The sequence below is a fragment of the Rousettus aegyptiacus genome, unplaced genomic scaffold, assembly GCF_014176215.1.
Source record: "Rousettus aegyptiacus isolate mRouAeg1 unplaced genomic scaffold, mRouAeg1.p scaffold_m13_p_10, whole genome shotgun sequence".
Taxonomy (NCBI): domain Eukaryota; kingdom Metazoa; phylum Chordata; class Mammalia; order Chiroptera; family Pteropodidae; genus Rousettus; species Rousettus aegyptiacus.
This window is the reverse complement of record NW_023416285.1, coordinates 99,526,196-99,549,575: the sequence shown is the minus strand read 5'-3', so window position 1 is coordinate 99,549,575 and position 23,380 is coordinate 99,526,196. Positions and strand designations below refer to the sequence as shown.

Genomic DNA, 23,380 nt, shown 5'->3' with positions numbered 1-23,380 from the left:
TGCAGCCTTTTTACTTGATAGTTCTTGTAACTAGGTATAGAATCCTTAGCTCATAATTTTTCTTTGGGGTTATATATGTTGTATATTATGACTTAAAATATTATTGTCCAAAAATCTGATGACAATTTGATTTTTTTGTTGTGACTGTCCTTTTGTCTAGATTCACAGTTAGACCTTCTTTTCCTATCTCCTGTATTTGTAATTTTATTTTGAATTTTTTTTTATCTCTCTCTCTTTTTTTAAAGACTTCGGTTGCCAAAGAGCAATTTTAGGTTTGCAGCAAAATCGAGGGGAAGGTATAGAGATTTCCCATCTATTCCCTGTCCTCCCTGCCCCCACTCTCACAGCCTCCCTTATACCAACATCACTCACCAGATGATACATTTTTTTTTTTTTTTAAACCAAGGATGAACCTACATTGGCACGTTGTCATCATCCAAAATCTATTAGATTACATTAGGGTCACTGTTGGTGCAGGCCATTCTGTGGGCCTGGTCTGACATATAATGAATGACACATACCCACCATTGTCACACAGAGTGGTTTCACCTGTTCAATCCTCCCTACCCTCTCACTTTTGACAAACACTGATCTTTGTACTGTCTTCACAGCTTTGCCTTTTCCAGAACGTCTTAGAGTTGGAATCGCACCGTATGGATGGAGCCTTTTCAGATCGGCTTCTCTCGCTTAGTAATGTGCATTTAATGCTACTGTTTATCTTTTCATGGCTTGACAGCCCATTTCTTTTTAGTGCTAAGTAATGTTCCATTGTTTGGATCGACCACAGTTTATCTGTCCATCCCACTTGCTGAGGGATGCCTCGCTTGCTTCCAGGTTCTGGCAGTTATGAGTATAATTGCAGGATATTTTTGATTTTTTAACATTTGCCTTCTTTGCAACTTCTTTTTCTGACATATTCTGCTGTGTATTCACTCTTGTCCCCTTCTAGTTTTGACTTCACTTCTGACATGAATTTTAAAATTGGCTTATAATGTTCAGCTCCGAGTTTGTCCAGTCCTGATTCCCGTCTCTTCCGTGTCTTGCGTTGTTTTCCTCATGCTTTTTCGTGTTGGGACAGCTTCTGTCTGGCTTGCAGGCACACTTCTTGGGCGTGCTTTTGTAGCAAAGGTGTTACCTCCTTCAACCACAACCTTTCACGTTGGCTATTTGGATGATGTGAATTCCGTTTTCCTGAACTGACACAAGGGAAAGGTGGTTAAATGGTTTTTCTAGATCACTGGCTCTAAAGTTCCTTGTATCATTTTTAGGAAGTGCTCAAAATAGTGTCTCGTATTTCCCATGGTTTCCTGCTTTTTCCTCACTGCTTTTTTTTTTTTTTTTTTGGAACCACTCTTTAATTTGTATCCATTGCCCTTACCTCGAAAATCGTTTTGATTTAACTCGAGTAGTGTTTGATAGTTTTATTGCTAGCAGTTTCTCTGCTCGATGGGCTCCATCCCAGAGGGAGGGAGCTTCAGCTAAGTAAGGTGGAGTGTTCATGGGGGTATGCTCCAGCCCATAAGACTTCTCTGTAAATTCATGAATTCCTGTGAATCACCTGCAGGTGGGAGTGTGTAAAACCCTATCCAATGGCTGTTCTCAAATTGGCCCACTCTTCTTTGGAGTGACGCCCCACTGGTTTTTATCCTCCTGTGCTCTGTCCCATTAGGCACTCTGTGACGCCCCTCTCTGCCTTCTCCTACACAGGCATCAGCACCAACAGGGGTTCTGGCTCTTGGAGATTTACCTTCACCTACTCAGATTTTGGGGTTCCTGGGGATTTCTCATCACTTAATTTTGTTGTTTATGTTGTCCAAGGGTGGTAGGTTTTTAATTTATTTTCTTATTAACTCTTCTAGTAACTTGCTAGGAGGTTTGAGAGAGATTTAAAACTATTACCTCTACCATTTTCCCAGCTCACAGAACTCTTGTGTTTTTTTCTTAAAAAAATAAAATAAAAAAGCATAGTGTCTAAAGGCACTAAATATTTTCTGAAGTCCAAAAGCAGAGCTAAATGCAAAAAAAATTCCTTCAGCAGAAACAAATCCAAGGAACATTCTCCAATTTTTGTACATGACACTAGACATAACAGAATTATAGCAGTATCCCCTTCAAACACAAGGTGGCTAAAATATTAATGTTAAATTTAAAAGAAATTCCATGATAGAAACCTCAGAAGTTATTTAACAGTTAGGGACTTATAATAGTTTCCCCATCTCTGGAACAAATTAGGAGAATTTTTCTGTGTTGCAGATGTTTTTTTCACGTAATCTGATGACACTTGACTTTTAGGGATCACAGCAGTAGTCTCCTGTTGGTCATCATCACACCTCCCTAGGAAAGAGTCCCAAGTCCTTTTTACCACTTTGAGTTTTCCTTTTTAAAAAAACTGCTAGCGTTCTGTTTTAAAAAGTAGTAGAAAAGTGGCTATAAATTAGAAAGTCACTGTTGAGATTTGAATATTTCAAGTATTTAAAAAATATAAATCTCTTTTCTTGAACAAGGTCACTATTTGGGCATGAAAAGTATTTTTACCAAAAGAGTCGATCTGAAATCACAATACATATGGGATCGTTTGTTTTTTTTATAAGGCTTAACCTGTCCCTCTGATTTAAAAGCTTGTGTTTGTAAATTTGATTTAATGATAATATTTCATAGATACCTTCTTTTGGTAGTTAAATACACAAATTGTGATCCAGGTTTTTAAGGAGAAAAGAGATGAACAATTTTATGAAAACAATCAGGAACAGAAATGAAATTTACTTTCAATCTCTGATATTCTCAATAAATGTATAACTCATTGTCATGTTATTTTTCTAAATGTTACCTATATTTTAATATACAGTAAAAATAAATTACATATGTCACTTCCTTTATCTCATTAATCCAAACAAATTATTCCTATCTATTTTGGAAAATTTTAACATGGCATTTGAATTTCATAAGTATTATTCGTAATAGTTATAATTTATAGAGTTACTATGCAGTGAGTATGGGTTTTATATTAGTCTCTACCAGCATTACGTCATTGAGAGAGGTCATTTTGTTTTTTGTTGGCTGCTGAAAAAAGTAATTGAGCCTTTATGTTTCCTTCCAGTCTCAAGTAACTTTGACTCTGTTTCTAGAAGTGAGCAGGATTGTGACTAGCATGGTTAGACTGACATTGAATTGGTAGACTAGTCCCATTCAAGTTAATGTTTCAGATTAGGGCATCAGTTGATTACATGTATCGGTTATGTTAGTGTCAATCTTCCCACCCCACCCCCGTAAGAAAATGTGACCTCTGACCATCACTTGTGACATGTTTGACATTAAGATTTCTGAGTTCTCCTGGAGTTCTTCCTGTCACTACAGATAGACAAAAGCCCAAAGTGTATGTCCTCTTTGTGTGTAATTTGCAACTAGGGTCTTTCCCTCCCTCCCTTTCTTCATTATCTAATTTTATGAAATTGTCGCTTACCTAATTTTATGAAACCCACGATTTCTAAGAATTGTTTACTGAAGTTATAATTTTGCTTCGTCAATTTCTTTTCCTTCCTTAGACTTGCTCCAGAGAAGGAAAATGGCCATTGCCTAAATTACTTCTTTGGAAATAAGTTAGTAAAGTAAAATACCAGTTAATGTTATGCTTTATATGTAATCCCAAAAGTTCCTCACAGCATAGCTAACTACAGCCTTGCTTCAGTCTACGTGGGTCTGTTTTTCTGTATATTTCTCCTTAGTAGACTGGCAGTTACACTTTACCATGGTCACCACTTAATTTTGTTGAATATGGTAACAGCTTATGGAGAAGTAACTGATTCCGAATAACCATAACCCACCATCCCACAGTGTGTTTTTTCAGTTTGCCATGGTGTTACGGTACTCCTCTTGGCTTGGGTGGTTGTGTAGTTGTTTTCATATGTGTGACATCTCTCTGCAGTTCTGTGAAGGAAACAAAGCACAGAAAAGTGTAAAGAACCATTAGAGAATAAACAGTGGTGTTGATTGACGGCGACATGACAGCATGTCTCAGCCCCGTGTGAGTGCGGTGTATTGAATAATGCTGTGGGCCTTGTTTGTGGGGCGGGGGTGGGGGGTGGTCAGGAAGGCCTGTTGAGGGTAGGGAATTAGTTGGTCCTTGGAATTTGGATGGAGTTCGCTGAGGCCGAGGGGGAAGGGTCCATGCAGAGGGCCTATAGGGTTTTAAGGGAATTGGGATGAAAAGGAGAGGGCCAGGCTAGGAGCACCTTGACACCAGCATCCAGGTTTTTACCTTGTAGCTAGAGAAGGAATAGTGAATGTGTTTGGAATATTGAAATGGTAAAAGTAAAATACTCATTTTTCCTCCAGGTAAATTGAATGGTCCTCTTAAATAAAAATGTCTCTTGAGTCCGTCCGTTCTTCCCTCTCCTAACCTGAAATTTAGCCTTTGTAATTTCCTGCCTGTGCAGTGGCAGCAGGTTCCTAACTGGGCTTCTGGCCTCCTCGTCTTGCTAGGCTGTTTCTTCCCATCATCAGCGTCAAAAAGATGTTTTCCAAAACACCATCCTATCAGATGCTCCACGATTGAAAGCCTTTTCCTGTTGCTCATGGGGTCCAGACTCCTGTCCCGGCGTGGGCGCCAGTGGCTGCCTTCCTCACCTGCCGCCGGCCACGGCCCTGCTGCACCCACACGCACCCGGCTCCGTGTCCACACTCCGCCTGCTGCCGTCCTCCTGGGCTCGTCCACCAGGTGGGCTGGACGCCCCGTTCATGTCACTTATCCTAAGAAGTCATTGCTGACACTTTTAAGTCAACCTGAGCCTCATATTTTATCAGTTATTTTTCTAGATTTTAGGTATTATTATGTTCTTCTTAAATCCTCTTGCTTTTCCCCTTGTGCATTTGTGTGGAGCGCTTCACGTTTAGACCCTCACATTTCTTCCTCTTCATGCCTGCGGCCGCCCACTCAGAGCTCCGTCCGATGAGACTGTGCTCAGTTGCCTGAGTGCTTTATTATTTTGATATTTATTTTGTATTTTCCTTTCGTTGATGAATAAAATCATACCCTTACTTTTAAGATCCAATTCAGGTACCATCTCCTTTGAGATACTTATTCATGGCTCACTTATCCTGGTACTCTCACTCTGTGCTCACATATTAATAGGTATAAAATTCAATTTTATGATTTATGACAGTCTCCTGCAAACTTTGGAAGATAGTTCTGTCTCCTTTGCTGGCGTGAGCACCTGGAGGGCTGGGCGTGCATCTTCCTGTCTTTGTCTCTCAGTGCGAAGTGGCCAGGACAAGGCACTGAGAAAAGGTTTCTTCATAAATACTCAGTTGTGTTAACTGAAGTCACTGCTTCGAGGATGATGATGATTGAGAACACCGAGTTGTTATTTTGTGGCAGGCACGGTGCTTTATGTGATTTATCTCATTTCATTTTCATAGCAACTCCATGAGGTGTTGTCATCATCCTCATTTTCCTAAAGATGGTGAAGCCCGGACAGGTAAAACAGATCGTTTAAAGCCACACAGGTTGTCAGCAGAACTGAAATTCGAATATAGATCTAGGTGATGGCACCGTCCAAGCTCTTAACCATTAAATGTTTTCTTTTGACATCAGTGAATTTATAGTTGCATCCTTGCAAACTCTGAAGTTTTTAAAACTCTCCTCTATGTGGTGCTTTCAAATTATCTCATTTTACCCTAATAGCAAAGCTGTGACATTCAAATTAACCCCACTTTATGGGTGAAGAATGTGAGCCTGGGTGAGTAAACTTTTTATCCCAAGTTAAGTAATGGAATTAGGAAGAACCTAGGTCTTCAGAGTAAAGGCTGAATTTTTAAGTAAATTCATTGATGGACTATCCATGATGTGCCGTTTAGGTTTTGAAGTTTATTAATATTTGTTCAGTGCACCTTTAAAGTGAAATATTTGTTGTATACTTGTCCATTATAAAGCACCTAATGGCAGATCATTATTATTTAAAATTTTTTATTGCAGTGAAATACACATAACATGAACTTTACTGTCTTAAACATACTTAAGTACGCAGTTTGTTGGTATTAAATACTTTCACATTCTGCAGCCATCACCGCCACCATCTCCAGGACTTTTAAAGCCTTGTGAAAATGAAACTCACTACCCATTAATAATTCTCCACCCCTCAAGCGTCTGGCAACCACCATTCTAATTTCTTTGTTTCTGATTGCGACTGAGTGCCTCACAGAAGTGAAATCATACAGCATTACTGTTCTTATGACTGGCCGATTTCACTTAGCATGATGTCCTCAAGGTTCATCCATGTTGTGGCATATCGTGGAATTTTTTTCTTTTTGTTAAGGCTATTATTCCAGTGCATATGTACACCAAATTTTGCTTATCTATTCATCTGTCAGTGGACACTTGGGTTGCTCCCCAGTTTCAGCTGCTGTCAACGTGGGTGTACAAATACCTCTTTGAGACCCTGCTTTCGATTCTTTGGGGTGTATTCCCAGAAGTGGAGTTGCTGGATTATATGGTAATTCTAGTTTAAATTTTTGGGGGAATGACTGTACTGTTTTCTGCAGTATATATCATGTTTACCTTCTCACCAGCAGTGCACAAAGGTTCTAGATTGCTACTGTCCAAATTAACAGCACTGACTGTTTCCTGTTGCTTTGATAGTAGGCATCCTCTTGGGTGGGAGAGCCTATCTCATTGTAGTTTTGATTTGCATTTCCCTAACGGTTAGTGATATTGAGCATCTTTTCATGTGCTTTTTGGTCATTTGTATATCATCTTTGGAGAAACGTCTGTTCGATCTTTGTACATTTTTGAATAGGGTTGTTTATTGAGTTTTGTGAGTTTTGTGTTCTGGATCCCTTATCAGATATGTGATCTGCACATATTTCCCTCATTTATTGATTACCTTTTACCATGTGGATAGTATCTCATACAAAAGTTTTTGATTTTTGTGAGGTCTAACTTGTCTATTTTTTCTTTTTTGGCTTCTCCCTTTGGTGCCATATCCAAGAAATCATTGCCAAGTCCAGTGTCCTGAAACTTCTGTCCTATGTTTTCTTCTAGGAGTTTTATTGCTTTAGGTCTAACATGTAGGTCTTTGGTCCATTTTGATTTAATTTTTGTATCTGCTGTTGTATTATGGTGAGGTAGTTTCCTTCTGCACTCAACTTGCTGAGTGTTTTTATCATGAGAGGCGGTTGAATTTTATCATGATGCTTTTTATCTTTTATTCTATTAATATGGTGTATCACATTGATTGATTTGCATATGTTGAACTATCCTTGCATCTATAAAGCACCTAGTGGCAGACCATTAAGATTTATTTATTTATTTTTTTATTATTTCTAAAAGTAACATAACCATATTATGGGATTCTTGGGAAATAGAAAGCAGAAAAAGAATCACCTATAATTCTGCTACCCAAATTCAAGTAAGAGACCCATTTAAATAAATTTGCTTGTAGTCATTTTTCATGCGTGTTCTTTTCTCAACATTACTTAGCTTTTGCTCTATGTCGTTATGTGGTTACCGTAAATTATTGGTAATGGTTGCACAGTAGTCCGTCCTTCGAGACTGTTGAGGAATGTACTTTGTGTAAGGGAGGATAAACATTTATTGTAGGTTTACAGTGCATTATCTTGTTTGCCTTCAGAACGGCCGCATGTGCTGACACTACGACTCTTCATGGACATACATGTGCCATGCAGAGAGGTTACGCAGCTTGTCCAGGGCCACGCAGCTAGTGAGATGTAGAGCCGACGTTTGAGCTGAGATCTCTGTGACTTGAAAGGCCTTGCTTTTCCAAATGCACATCATCTACTGAATTCTCACAACAACCCTAAGTGTTCTGACTATACAAATATCCAGTAATACAGCGTTGAGGTGAAAGCTTAGACGGATAGATGATAATTAGAGCGGGAACCATTTACTCAGAACGTATTAAGTGCTGGGCACTGGGCCAAGTCCTTCACATTTATCACTTCGTTTCGCTTTTGTTACAACCCTGTAGGTACCTATTATCATCTGATTTTTTAAAATCGCCATTCTGCCATTGTTATATTTCTGGATAATTTGTGTTTCTGTTTTTTTCACTTCGTTCCATATGCTTGCATTATAGCCTTTCCCTGTGCTTTAAAGTATTTCCTTACTTATGATGAACACTCAGGTTATGTGAGGTTCTCTCTACCACAAAGAATCATGCATCGCTCCAATTCCTCACTACCACATAACAGTTTCCTTTTGGACCTATGTGAGGAGTTCATTGGTATATATATCCAGGGATACATATCTCCTTGATTATAGGATATGTATTCACATATGAATTTGACTAAGATCTCAAGAGAGGGGGCCTTACTCTACGAGTTCATTAGCAGCCGTGCACAAGGATTTGCTTTCTCCATATGTCTACATTTACTTGACTTTGTTCAGTTGCACAAATGTTGTTGAGATGTTTCCATTTGGGGAGTATTATGATTAAAGCTATAGTACCCTTGTACAGTTGTACACCTGTACAGTTGTAGGTGATGTACACCTGTACAGTTGTAGGTGATGTATATTTGGATAAATACCCATAACTAGGGTAAGAGTAAAAGGCCATAGTAGTAGTTATACTGGTGATACAACATGTAAAACAGACAATTCAGGAAAAAAGGATGAAAGGTGGATGGTTTCAATTGTGTGTGTATGCACAGTCGTATTCATATGTGTGTATCAAATAAATATACATGGTATGTTTTATTAGAGCTACATTTGTTCCAAAAATATTTTAAGAACAGTTAGAAAAAGATGTAAGTAAAGTAAATAAAGTAAGATAGTATATACGAGAAGGGAATGAGAAGGATGGGGAAAATGGAAATTAAGTTTAGAACGTAAACTTATGCCGGGAATAAAGTTAATACAAGAAAGTTCTGTGAAGCTCCACAATTCGTTAAGGATGTTACAGATCTGGTTTCCGTTTTCTGGTAGCTAATACAAAAGGAAGCCTCCCCATTTTAGTAATGACCATAAGGGAATCAGTTCTAGAGTTGAACCGTAGTTACTTCTAGTAGTACTAAAACCAAGAAAAAATTAACCACTTTATATTTGTTGCAGAGCTCATGTTAGATGGCAGGTCTGGTCCTCAGTCTGAGTGGTTAGGCGAAGACCTCAAGCAGTGTTATTAAAATGTTACTGTTACCTGAAAAAGTTTGGTAAAATGGGACTCTGCCTTTGCTCGTGTTGTTTTTCCAGCTACAAAGGAAATTGAAATATGAAACTTGTAATATATTTCCCTTTCAGATAACAAACAACTACTCTCAAACCTATAGTGATTTTGCATCATTACACAGATATGCATTTTTATTAGTTGTATATCTTTGTTATAAACTGGTAATGCTTTTAAAAAGGATTTTTTAAGAGGCCCAGTTTAATTATGTAAAAAGGAGCAAGCTGTAAAAGGTATAATTCATCATTACTTACTTTGAAGCTTTTTGATTTAAAGATATTTCTCTTTAGAAAATGGAACCAATGTTAACTATAAAATAAGCATACGTGTCATAGGACCCCCCCCTTCCCTATGAAAACTTGGCCTGTTATGGAAGTAATATCTAAGCTTTCACCTGACTTAAAATAACAAAAGGATTTTACTTGACTGATTTAAATTAAAGTCACTGAATAAATAATAGAGGTCAGAATCTAAGGTAAAGATTTACAGTCCGACATTTGGGGGTAATCAAAATAGAGGAATTTTTGAAAGAAAAAGTGTTGTTAACACCTTTACTAGTAATAAAAAATATGGAAAAAATTTTTTCTTATTAATCCCTCCAAATCTTCAGAGTGTATTTATATTCAGAGGACACTAAATTGTTTTTAGCTAGTTCACAGATGAGGAAATTAAGATTTAGCAGTTGTGGGTAAACTGGAAGCATGAAAAGGGTGTAGAAAAACTAAAATTTCCTATGTTTGCCGGTATTTTTCTTGCATAGTTACTCTGGAGGTCTGTGATGCATAAATAGTTCTGTGTCTAGTATTTAGTGAGAGGGACAGAACTATGGAAGGAGAATTACTATATTCTAGCCGAGGACCTGCAAAACAAATGGATATTTGCATATTGCATGTTCTCGCAATTCCATTTTTTTGTGTGTGGTTGCCAGGTATCCGTATGAAATAGAGCTAGCTAGCTAGCCAGATATCCATGTGAAATGGAGATGGATGCATGAGTGGGTAGGGAGTTAGATCTGGAGATGCAGGCTCCAGGATGATGCCGTTTTCCTTTAGAAATTGTGTTTGCTTCTGATAGGCGTATAATCAATTTCAAATAACTTAAATCAGAAATTTACTTGATCTAGTGCCTGTACAGGTCAATCTCTTTCTAGCTTCACCCTCAGCGTAGTCTCTCAGAATCACAAAGTCTTGGTTTTTACTGAGGGTGCTTCTCCTGGTGTGGGCCTCAGCTAGCGGTTTTGGCTCCCTGGTCCCCTGTGAGGTTTTAAAAGCTCTGCTTAGCTCTGCTTAGCTTCTGAGACTCTCAGTTGCTTCTTCCAGAATTGGCAGATGCTCCAAAATTAAACAAATTAGTTTTTAGTGTTTTGTTTGGATTTTCTAGTTTTCTAGTAATCAACTATTACTGGTATCAGAGTTCTCTCTGCATTTATGTACATGTATATAAATTTTAATCTTGTCCTTTTTTTCATCTTTAGTACTATACTGTGAGCATTTTCTCACACCGTTACATTTTTTGAAACATTAGTTTTATTAACTGCATTATGGTCTATTGGATTATATGACTTATATCCATAATTTATTTTAAGATTATGGACATGTAGCCTCCCCCCCCCTCCCCCCGCCGCCGGTAACGTTTCATGATGTGAGGACCATTTTTCTACATAAATCTGTTCCCATCTCAGGTTATTTCCAAAGAGTAGAATTACTGAGTCAGATGATAGTATCGTCTATAAGGCTTGATAGATAATGTAAAAGCACTTTCCAGAAGATATTTTCAGCAACACTGTGTTGAGAGTGGCTGTCTTAATCCATCTTCACCAGCATGAAATAATTTTAAATATCTTGCTCATTGACAGGTAAATACTTTTCTTGTTTTAGTTTTACATTTTAAGGATATATTTGTCATATTCGCGATAAATGCTTTTCCATTTTGTTTGCTTTTAATTTGCAGAATTTCGTTAGTGGTTATTAACTAATTGCTCCAGAGGCTTTGAAAAAAAAAAAAAAAATGGGGTTGTGATGTTTATGCCATGTAGCAATTCCATGTTTCCTATTTAGTCAGATATTTTGGATCTTTATTCTTTCCATATTTTTATACTCAGAATGCCCTTTAACATCAAGAGATTAGATCTATATTCACTTAAATTTTTATCTCAAATTTTACAATTGCGATGTTTTTGGCTGAGTCTGTTTTCAACCCCTGAGCCAATTTACCAGGGCCTCTTGGGAGCCACTTGATACTGAAATCATGGGGCCGTATTAACCTTACCTAGCTCATCCAGAAAACATTAAAAAAGGGAGTTTGTTGTATTTCCATCACAAAGAAGGCCTCTGGACTCCACTCCATGGTGGTGTGGAGCTGTTCTTAGGGACAAGAGGACAGAACAGGTGGTCGTTGAGTTTTCTAGTTAGTGAAAACCTCAGTGCATGTCGTGGTGGTTCCTCCCCCCCAGGAGAGGGTCCAGGTTACACTGTTCTTGTCCGTGCGTTCGTGCCAGACAGCGTGGCCAGCCCTGAGGGTGCGTCAGCGTTAGAAGGCTTAAAGAGAGAGAATTACTTTTAGGAAGTGAGGCCTCGTGAGGTTTCTTACTTTTCTAAAAATGTTAACATCAGCAATGGCTGTCACCATTAGCTGTGTATTTTTTGTCCTGGAACATGCTGAGTTATCTCAGGGGAGATGAAACAGATTGGGCTTTGCAGTGTGCCTCTGGATCCACTTTGGTGCTAGGCAGCAGTTGGGAGGTCATGTCCTGGGGCAGATGAGGGGAGAGAAGTTACAGGAAAGGAAGTGGATGGGATGGGAAAAATGTAAAAGTTCAGAGAAATTGAATAAAATAACACTTAAATATTAGACATTTACAACTATTCATGATTTATGCTAAGTGAAATTAATATAGGAGATTCGATGGCCACTGTAAATGCATCTCAAACCCAAATTGTTATTTTTGCCTCTTTATTTGAAGAAAAGTCACTGTGATGGATAAGGAGCCTGTAAGAAAATGAGAGACCTGGAGTGACCTTAACCTTAATTATTAGCATAAAAGTATTTTCACAGTAATGATCTCTAAGAAGAGGAATAACGGATTGAGGACCCTTTGTTACACTTAAGGCAGTATATAGATCACTCAGTTTTCGAGTATTTATAATTAACTCAAATACACTTAGTCTGCAACGCTCAGTAAGAGGACATTATTCTTCATTAGCTTAATGTCTGCATCACTCTGTCTCAATTCCGCGTTTTAAGAAAAACAGGTTAGAATCAGTATATTCTTTAAAAGAAGAGAAGAGTAGGGAAAAAGGAATTCCTCAAGTTTAGGCGTTTCTTTAGGAGCATGTGTTTGTTGATACTTGCCACTCACTGTTGGTGACTTTTGTGACAATAAATATTCAACCAGGCACCTCACCTTGCTCATACAGAGTCTGGATTTAGACCACACACACAAAAAGAAGCCTCTGTCGATAGGAATGCTTATCACCTTTTGCCATACTTGATAGGTCTGTTGACTGATTTGTTCCCTGTTTCAGTTTCTTACTCTTATATTTTGCAATCTTAATTTTATGTGTTCAAATACTTTGTTTCTTCCATTGTTGTAATTCTTAATTTGCTCCCAAAATAGTTGATAAATACTTTGGTCTAATTATTCTTATTTCATATTGTTTCAATATTTAAGTCATTCAAAATTTAAATGATGTTGATATAAAATATTTTTCTCCAGGTTACCATTTAGTTATTCCATTATCAGTTGCTAAATATTGTTACATTTTCCCTTCTTTTGTAGTGCTCACTTTTTACATTTAGATTCTTGTTTATTTGGACCTATTTCTAGATATTCTCACCTTTTGTTTGAATTTTTACATTTACTGCATTGTTTTACTGCATTTACTGCATTCGTTTTGTCAGCTGTAAGCACATTGTGTACCAACTTCATCATTGCCGTTGTCCTAATAGGGTACTTAATAATGATTTCTGTTGGCAGGATTAGTCATTATTCACTTTTCTTCCTTTTAAACATTTGTATGATGATATCTGTTTATTTTTAGATTTTTCTAAGCTCATAAAAACACAAATTGAGAGATCCTGAATTGGTCCCTGGGACAGAAGAATAGTGGGAAAACTGTGAAGCCTAGATGAAGTTTACTTTGAAATACTAAAGTCAGGTGTACTGTGTTTTATTGCACTTTGCTTTATTGTGCTTCACAGATGTTGCATTTTTTAACAAATGAAAGGCAAGACCCTCCACCAGCAAGCACATTATTATTCATTTTATTGCAGTAGTCTGGAACTGAACACACATCTCTGAGGTATGCCAGTGTACCAGTGTTAATTAATTAATGAACGAAGAAATGTCTGGATGTTAACTAGATAGACGTTGTGATTATTTCACAATATATACGTATATGGAACCGTTATGTTGTACGCTTGAAGCTAATATAATGTTATATGTCAGTTATATCTCACAAAAGCAAATGTTTTAAAAAGAAATTAAGAAAATTTTGTAATTGTACTACTCTAAGATGGAAGTATTAGGAGAAGCTGGATAAAGGCTATATGGGAACTCTACTATTTTTGCAACTCTTCTGCAAAAAAGATCTTACTAGATCACATTGAAGTTTTCTAATGCTCATGTGTATATTCAGCAGGCATCTATCGAGTACCAGTTTTATGTGAGGCATTAACTAAAATAGTTTGTCATCTGTTCCCACTAGTGGCACCTTGCCTGGCTGCAGTTGCACATAGGTCAGCAAATAGATCTTGTGATTAGAAGGCCTTAAAGGGAAATTAGTAGTACCTATTTGGAAAGAATTTAAATGCAAGCATAACAAGTATTTTAATGTATACACGTTCTTAGCCTTAGCCTTTAGGCAACACTTTTTAATGCATGGTAGATTGCTTGCTCTTTATTCTGATTTTTCTAAAGCCAAACTTCATTCTGAAAACAAAAACCCTTACCTGAGAATTGTTATATTCCCAGGTTATAGCAGTATTCGGAGGAAGCACCTTTTGGTGTTGCTGTTGTGTTCATGTTCTAGTTAGAACTAATCCTTCGTCCATACCCTCCCTCATCCATCCTGAGTCTTTCCTCTTGTACATCTTTGTGATCCTTCCAGAACAAAGGACCCGAATAAATGACTTTTGCTGACTTCAGTGCTCTTCGAACTGAAGAAATTTAGCCCAACGTGCTGTCACTAACGAAAGTGAAAACTCCTCCTTTATTGTGTCTTACTCCATGTTCTCTAGATGTTGAAGTGCACACTGGGTGAGAAGACCATTTGTGTGGTGAAATTCAGTGGATTAAAGATATATAGGGAGTAATACAATGTAATTGTTAATAAACAAAATAACACAGCAGACTGGAACTGGATGAAAGGAATTTCCGTAACAAAAGATAGCTATCGGTATCTGGTAGCAAGTATCATGTTTATATTTATATTTATCAATGTATACTGACAACACATATCTACCAGTAACCTTTGGCAAGTATCCTGTTTAATGGTCGAACTATTATAAGAATCTTTTGCAAAATTAGAAACAGGATCCCCACATTTACTACCTGGGGTGTTCCAGAAGACCTGATCAGTGCAAGAAGAAAGGACCATTTAATGGACTTACTTAAATAGACAATAGACTTGACTTAGAGACAAACTTAAAACTAAGAAGAGAGGTTAACAAGGTTTCTGAATATATGCTAGCAACCACCAGCCAGAAAATATATAAAACAAAGTTACTTTTTCAAAGGTAGCAAAGATATGCAGTATCTAGAAAGAACCAAAAAAATATGCAAGAGTTTTATGGAGAAAAATTATAAAACTTGATTATGGACTTAGATGAAGATATATATAGATAGTTATGTCAAGGTCATCAGTGGAAAGACTTAATATTATAATGGTACTTATACTCCCCAGATTAATTAATCATAATTTCAGTGGTATTTTCACGGATCTTGGCAAACTGATGCTAAAATTATTACAGATGAATAAAAGACTTAAAAGAGCCAAGATGGGTTTGCAAATGGGAGGAACTGCCCAAGGTTGAGGAGGAGCTTGTGTGGGAGAAAGGAACTTTTGTATAATCTTTTTGAGAAATTATACTGTTTAATGCCATATTTTTACAGTTTTTTTTTTAAATTTGAGGTATAATCGACAATCTATTACTTTCAGATTTACAGCATAATGATCACCACAATAAGTCTAACATCTGTCACCATACATAGTTACAAAAATTTTTTACTTGTGATGAGGAATTTTAAGGTTTACTCTCTTAGCAACTCGCAAATATGCAATATGGTATTTCATGCTGTACATTATATCCTCATGACTTATTTTTAAAAATAACTTATATTTTAATTACAGTTGACATACAATGGTACATTAGTTTCAGGTATCCAGCATAATGGTTAGACATCTATATAACTTACAGAGCGATCCTCCGATAAGTCTAGCACCTACCTGGCACCATACGTAGTTACTACACTATTTTTGACTCTATTCCCTGTGCCGTACTTTACATCCTTGTGGTTGTTTTTGTAACTGGCAATTTGCACATGTTAATCCCTTTCCCTTTTTCACCCATTCCTCTAACACCCCTCCCTTCTGGCAGCCATCAGAATGCTCGCTCTCTGAGTTTGCTTCTCTCGTGCTTGTTTGTTTTTTAGATTCCACATATACGTGCAATCATATGGTGTTTGGTTTCTGACTTAACACTTAGCATAATACCCTCTAGGTCTATACATGTTGTTGCAGTTGGCAAGATTTCATTCTTCTTTATGGCTGAGTAATATTCTGTTGTGTATGATGTACCACATCTTTATCCAGTCATCTCTTAATGGACACTTAGGTTGCTTTCAAATCTTGGCTACTGTAGATGATGCTGCGGAGAACGTAGGGGTGTATATGTCCTTTTGAAGTAGTGCTTTGGGTTTCTTTGGGCAAATAACCAGAACTGGAATTGCTGGGTCCTTCTTTTTCTCTTGTTATAGCCTTTGTTTTGAAACCTACTTTGTTTGGTATAAGTATTGCTGCCCCAGCTTTTTCCCCCCGAGTTTCCACTTTCATGAATTATCTTTTTCTAACTCTTTACTTTTATTATTATTTTTTATTTTTTGACAGTAAAAAACTACTTTATTCCACCCCCTCCTGCCCTCTCTCCTTCACAATCCCCATACACCTTTCCCCTCTTGTTCGCACAGCAGCATTTACGATCAGAAAAAAATAAAGTTTCGGGCAGTGGAATTTGGCGGCGGGGGGGGGGGGTATACAGGTAAAAAAAACAGTCAAAATCGCAGTAGGAATTTTCCAGAATAGCTTATTTCACTTAGTCATCATCTTCTCCCTCATCTTCAGGGTCTCGTTTTCACTTCTGACCTCTTTCTTTTACACCAAGATCTTCATCTTCCGTATCGTCTACTTCCCTATTGTTACAGCCTCTTTTATTCTCCCCTTCCTCTCCACTCACATCCTCCTCTTCACCTTCCTCCTCCTCCTCCTCCTCTTCATCCTCCACTACCTGGGCATCCTCATCATGTTGTTCCTCCTCGTCCTCCTCGTCATCATCCAGGCCCTTTGCATAGCCCTCAGCGTCCGTCCAAGTCAGTGGCCTCCTTGTCATCCTGGCCGTAGCCATTGAGAGATGTGAGTTGTGGGAGGAGCTTAAACAGGTTTTCTCAATAGTTGTTCAAGGTGGTTACTTCACAACTGAAAAGGTCTAAGCTTTTGAGGTTTTCTAACTTATTCATTGGCTCGATTGTGCTGAGGTCTTTAATTTTGTTGCCACTTACATTGAGATGTGTGAGGTTCAGGCACTTCTGCCAATACTTCCAGGCCCCCTGAGATTCCGTTATCACTTAGTTCAAGCTTCTTCAGTTTGTGGACTGAGGCGAGGCCTACGTTGATCATACTTAAGAACTCCAGTTCTTCACATTCATCTTTGAGGCCTTCAATTTTGCCTTCATTTGGCAGGCAGTTGTCCAGGACAAGCTCTTTCACATCAGGGGGTGTCCCGTGCTGCAGCGCTCAAAGAATCCATTTGTCCATATCCATCTCACACTCTGTTTCTGCACAGGCTCCTGTGCAGGCGGAATTCAGCAGATGAGCCCCGAGACCCTGGCTGCGCGTCTTAGGACTTGGAGGGAGGCCCGGCCAGCCCTGCTCCACCCTCGGTGCCCCCTTTCTTTTACTGGCAGTCTGTGTGTGTCTTCTAGTCCGAGTCTCTCGCAGGCAGCATGTGTAGGGGTCTTGTTTTCTTATCCACTTAGCCACCCTCTCTTTTGATTGGAGCATTAACTCCATTTACATGGATACGTAGTTATTCCATTTCGTTGTTCATATTTTTGATGTTTTTTATTTCTTAAAGCAGTCCCTTTCACGTTTCTTGTAACAATGGTTTGGTGGATGAATTCCTTTAGCTTTTTCTTATCTGGGAAGCTCTTTCTCTGGGTTTAGATTCTAAGTGATAGCTTCGTGGGGTAGGGTAATCTTGGTTGTAGGTCCTTGCTTTTTATCACTTTGAATATTTCATGCCAGTCCCTTCTGGCATGCAAAGTTTCTGTGGAGAAATCAACTGACACTCTTAAGGGAGCTCCTTTGTAGTTAACTAACTGCTTTTCTCTTGCTGCTGATAAGATTCTTTGTCTTTAACATTTGGCATTTTAAGTATGATGTGTCCTGGTGTGGGCCTCTGTGGGTTAATCTTGTTTGGGGCTCTCTTTGCTTCCTGGGCTTGTATATCTGTTCCCTTCACCAGGTTAGGGAAGTTTCAGTCATTATTTCTTCAGATAGGTTTTCAGTTCCGTGTTCTCTCCTCCTGGTAGCCCTGTGTGGCGAATGTTGGCACACTTGATCGACATTGTGCCAGAGGCCCCTTAAACTAGTCTCTCTCTTTTTTTTTTATTCTTTCTTGTTGTTCTGATTGGGTGTTTTCTGCTACCTTATCTTCTGAATTACTGATCCAGCCCTCTGCTTCATTCAATCTACTATCGATTTCCTCTAATGTATTCTTTCTTTTTGACTGGTTCTTTTTTATGTTTTCTGTCTATTTGATGAAGTTCTCATGAGATCGTTGAGTATCCTTATACAGGTAGAGCTCCTGTGTTTCCAGGTTTTGATAGAGTGTCCTTATGTAGTTGTTGCCCAGTGGTGCGGTCTCCCTCGTCACCTGAGCTGGGTGCTCCGGTGTGTCCCTAGTGTGTTAATACTTGTTTTCTCCATGTGTTGACAACCACACATGTAATTCCTACATTTTCTTTGATATCATTTCCTAAGTTTCGAGAACTTTATATTATAAAGTTCTACGGCTGGAGATAATAAAATTCTAAATTTTAGAATCTGCAGAGTGGAAATTAGCGATAATTGCTCCAGAGTCTAAAACTAAATGAAATGTTTGACTAAAATCTGTTAAGTGTTTTATATTTTCTGGTTTGGCGCTATTTTAAACAAATATCCCTCTAAATGCACAAACAGAATTAAGGTCTAAAATACCCTGGTAACTGAAGGGGTTACATGTTCAGGACCTCTTCCTTCCTTTCAGCATGGCTCCCCTAAATACAAGTCATAATAAAAGAGAAATAAATCACTTCTATTTTTTAATTTTTATTCATTTTATTTTTAACAGTAAGGGATTTTTAAATTTGATTTTCTCTGTGTTCAGGTATATGTCTCGAGTCCACGGTATGCATCCAAAAGAGACCACCCGTCAGCTGAGCTTAGCTGTGAAAGACGGTCTTATTGTTGAAACTCTCACTGTGGGCTGCAAAGGTTCAAAAGCTGGTATTGAACAAGAAGGGTACTGGTTGCCAGGAGATGAGATTGTAAGTATGTTTTATTTGATAAATTCAGAGAAGCTGACTTTTAAGTTTTGAGCATTATTTAAATATAACTTATAGAAACTCATTTTCAGAAGTTTGGTAACATTGCACTTTAACAGTTTCTGTTCACATTAAGGACCTGCATTGGTCGGATGGATGCTCCCTTCTTAGGAGGAAACCCACTTTTACAAGGAGCCTGTTTTTTTCTGTGTAGGTTACCTTGAATCTGAAAAATTCAAACGAAATAAGCAGAAGCCCTTTTAACGTACATATAGCTAGTGATATTCCTAAGTGTTTTCCCTAATAAAAATTAGTGAAAAACGTTCCAGTGCAGGATAATGTTGATGCTATCTCAACAGATTGGAAGGGCCAAGCTGTCTTCCAGGAGGGGTCTGTCACCCAGGGTGTGGGGGGCAGGGCATGACGTCCAGGCCTAGGGCCTCACGTCAGGAGGGGCTTGCAGAGCATGGGGTCCAGGGTTAGACGCCCCGGCCAGCGTCTTTCTTGACTGGAGACTGGAGTAGGTTTTGTGGCACTTGGACAGAAATCACAGGAACGATAGAAGTTAATTTTCTTTATATTTTTACTTTGTTCTTGTTACTTTGACTCTTTTTAAGTTACGATGTTTTAATCTTCTATTTCGTTTTAGTATATAATTTTATACTTGGGTACATAGAAGTGCAATTTTTTCCTGTGTGAAGATTGGTTTTATGTGTAAAATTTCTGTCCTCTCACCTCATTTGTTTCAATAATGCTAATATCTTGATCAGAAAAGTCTTACTTTTTGCAGTAGAACATCCTTTAAGGTGATAGGTTTCAAATTTAATAGACATTAGATTTTTTAGTTTCTGGAAGGAATGGATTTAGTAATTAGGTATTTTAAGCAGTGAACTCATAGCTTGTCATCTGTGAGGGCTGGTCCACAGAAGAAACTACGACAAGTTACAAACTTAGAGAAGTTGTTCATTTTTAATACTGTTTTGTTAAATTTAATTTATGGCTCCAGAGTTTCAGGAAAGGAAATTCACACTTTCCACAAACAGAAAACATGGAACAGAATGGTTTAATTTCACTATTATTATTTGATTTTTACACTGGAAGTGTTTTTGAAAGCTTCAGTAAATATGTTTATGTCAGAATAATTTTTCGGTTGACTTCCATACGGAAGAGTAAAGCTTGCCAGTAAAGAAACTGGTTGACAAGCCATAAATATAACATCAAGTGACATAAGTCTGTCTACGTCAGACATTTAAAAGAGGGCCATTGATTATCGATAGCTTGTTATACAGTCAGAATAATCCAGATAATAAAAAATTTCTAATCTCAAAACACTTGGAAACATACAGATTTAGTATATGTGGCCATATCGATAATTCCTGAGATTCATGTGGTAATTAACCGGCAGTAAGTCAACTCAGTCCACAGGATTTTGGCCTGTGGATCATGTGTACTTTTTTTCACAAAAATATTACGCCTCCTTACTTTTTAGAGCTGTGCTTTTCCGCATGCTTCCTTCCTCTTCAAGTTGAAGTTTCCTTGTTTAGTTTAACAAGTAGTTAATGAGTTGTTATACATTCGCTATATTAGGTTTTGTATCTAATTTTTATTTTTACATGTTCTTACTGCACATATTAATAGTAGCATCCTTTTCTTTTTTCTAGATGAAATCTTATATGTAAATCAGACAACCAGTGTACAGATTTTATTAATTCATGTTGGTTCTTATACACATTTTTATACTAAGTGCGCATGTATGATGTAAATACAAGTGAGTATATAAAAATTGTGCCTAGTTTATAAACTATGTATATATTAAAAATACAGAAGCATTACTATAATGTAGTAGAATGAGATAAGGTCTTACATGTTACAGTAGACAGGGTTTCAATCCCATTTCAAGCATTTAGTTAGTTGTGTGACCTTGTGAAAATGTCTTCTGATCCTCATTCTTTGGTTGTGACATGGGCATATTAATATCTATTTCATTTGATTGTTTTAAGGATTAAATGAGATTACCTATATAAAACCTATAACTGTGTACTCAAAGCAAGTGTTAGACAAGTGAATAAATATGCTTAAAACAACGAAATGCCTATATATCTACATATAGATAGCAAGAACATACAAGTTTCTTACTAACCATATATGTCAATTCTCATCATGGTCTTTTTACTTTTCAGCCTGAATCAAACAAAAGGAAATTTGTATAGAGGGTTTCCTTAAGTCACTGGTTGTATGTTGAATGTGTAACTGTAACATGATGAGACTCGGTATGTGTGTATCTCATGACTGTGGCTGGTGTACCTACCACCTGGCCACCCAGGGGCCATCATGTGCTCCAGTTTCCCTGCCCTAAGGATATTCCAGAAGGACACATAGCTGACACGTGTTACACGTGGCAGAGCACAAGCCTCTCGCACTGGCCAGCTCTGTGTGGCCCAGCGCATGGGCTGCTGTGCATGGGGCCAGTTGTGAAGTATGCAGTGTAGGAAGTAAACCTCACTTCTCAGACATCACAGACATCATGTGTTTGTTTATCCAGCAGTTTTCTAGCACATGGCAATAAAGTGTCTTCTCACAGAATCAGTCTTGAGGAAGGGTCACCTTTTCTGATTTGCACACAGGGATTCCGTGGGCTGGTGACAGCCTTGTATGCAGGCATTTGAGTCTGGGAACTTCCTTTATTGTTTCTCGACCTTGTATAAGATATGCTGCCTCTAAAATCTTGAGTTTTTAAATGGAAAGCTATGCATTGTTATCTTAACTTTCTGATTCAGTGTCAAGAGAAGAAAAAGTCAAGTAAATATATATGGCCTTGGAAAGGAAAGGGTTAACATTTTTTGGTTATTCATTTTTTAAACCTTTGATTCAAAGTTACAAATATTCTTCACTCAGGAAGTTCTGTCCTTTGAAAAATGAGTAGTAAAATACTTCTTTTTTTCCTTCTATAGCCTCTATACATAGTTAACAGTAGTTCAGAGGTGGGGAGAAGCTGGTTTCTGTTGGTAAGTCCCACATGTCACAACCCCCGAGAAACGTGGTGTTAGCAAAGAGGCTGTACTCTCCCCGTCTTTGCAGCTACAGTGGCAAAGGCAAGGTAGGCAAGAGTGTAGTTTTCTTCATGCCATTCAGCTACGGCTGAGCAAAGTTTGTTGCCGTTGCATTTTTATTGCACCTCTGCTGTTTTCCCCATGCCCGTTTTTAAAAACTTAATCCAGTCAAAAAATATGCATATCTTGAGCAACATCGTTTTTATTAAATCCAGCAATGATGTAAGCCTGACTCCAATAATATGTCCAGATATAATTATATGTAATCTGTTTAATTGGAAGAAGCCTCGGTAAGTCAGAGATGGTGGCCTTTATTGTGCTGAGATTCCTGATAGACTGGAATGATTTTTAGACAGTTTGAGATGCTGATTTCAACCACCATTTGTAGCCCTATTGAAACGGTCATTTCTTTAGAGAATCTGTGACAAAATTGGGCAATAGAAAAGCATCTTCATGGTGATACTTCAGATATGTCCAAAATGTCCAAAATTTAATTATTGAAAATGAGATCACTCTCAATTTAAATGGTTTGCTTAAATATTAGTCAACAAACAAGCAAAAGTACATGTACTAATCAGTTTTTAAAACAAGACTATGCAACCTGGGAAACTCTTGGAAATTTCTATAGTCACCTTAAACTTCCAGATTTCTGTGTCATTTATATTCACTCATAGGATCCAAAAAAATTCTTTGAGATGATTTTCATAGCTTTTGAAGTTGTATTGGTAAAAGGCCAATAGACCAGGGCATGGAGTGAAACTTTGTGATATCTGGCCACTCAGTTTTGTTATAAGTAGGCTTTTTTTCCCTTTTGATTTCTTTTAAAAAGAAATTTACATGTTCTCATCATCGGCTTTCTCTAAGGAAATCAACATGAATGGCTACATTCAGTCTACATTTAATCACAGTATTTTATGTCCTTTGTTCTAACAACTTGAGAAATATATTTCTTGGGCAGAATTTTACCGTTTGGTGGGCTCAGTTAAGTTTGGTGTTTAGTAGCTCCCTTTGTTGTACACACAAGTTCATGTTTAATGAGTGAAATTATAACTCATAAGGTGCTTGCTAAAGATAGGAAGGTCTTATTAAAGTATTTAGTGGAATGTAGTTTTGCAAATAACCTCAAGTTAATGGATCGTTTGCAGATAAAACATAATCAAATATGTGTTTTGATATTGAAGCAGTTAATGTTATTTATTTGGTGTCTTCCAGCTTTATTTAGAGTCCCCAGCACCAAGCTATGACTGATTCTACCCTATTATTTGACAGATACTGTTGGTCTAACATTAAATACTTTGGTCACCAGTGTAGAGAACAATTTAAAAATGTAAAAATAATAATAAAAAAAAAAGACA

At 37.6% G+C, this 23,380-nt stretch overlaps 1 protein-coding gene and 1 pseudogene across 11 annotated transcripts in view; one reads left to right on the top strand and one right to left on the bottom strand.

Annotated features, from left to right (window-relative positions):
• Window positions 1-23,380, top strand: part of ZMYND11 (zinc finger MYND-type containing 11) — an 89,042-nt gene that overhangs the window by 27,727 nt on the left and 37,935 nt on the right. For 10 of the 11 annotated variants that reach the window (XM_016151773.2, XM_036228253.1, XM_036228249.1 and 7 more), the window contains one exon: window positions 18,819-18,978. In XM_016151773.2, the coding sequence (XP_016007259.1) occupies window positions 18,819-18,978 (160 nt within the window). Of the gene's footprint in view, window positions 1-18,818; window positions 18,979-20,794; window positions 22,073-23,380 lie in introns of those variants that run through there. The other variant, XM_036228251.1, reaches the window with a different exon arrangement.
• On the bottom strand, window positions 16,527-17,212 carry LOC107514282 (annotated as a pseudogene).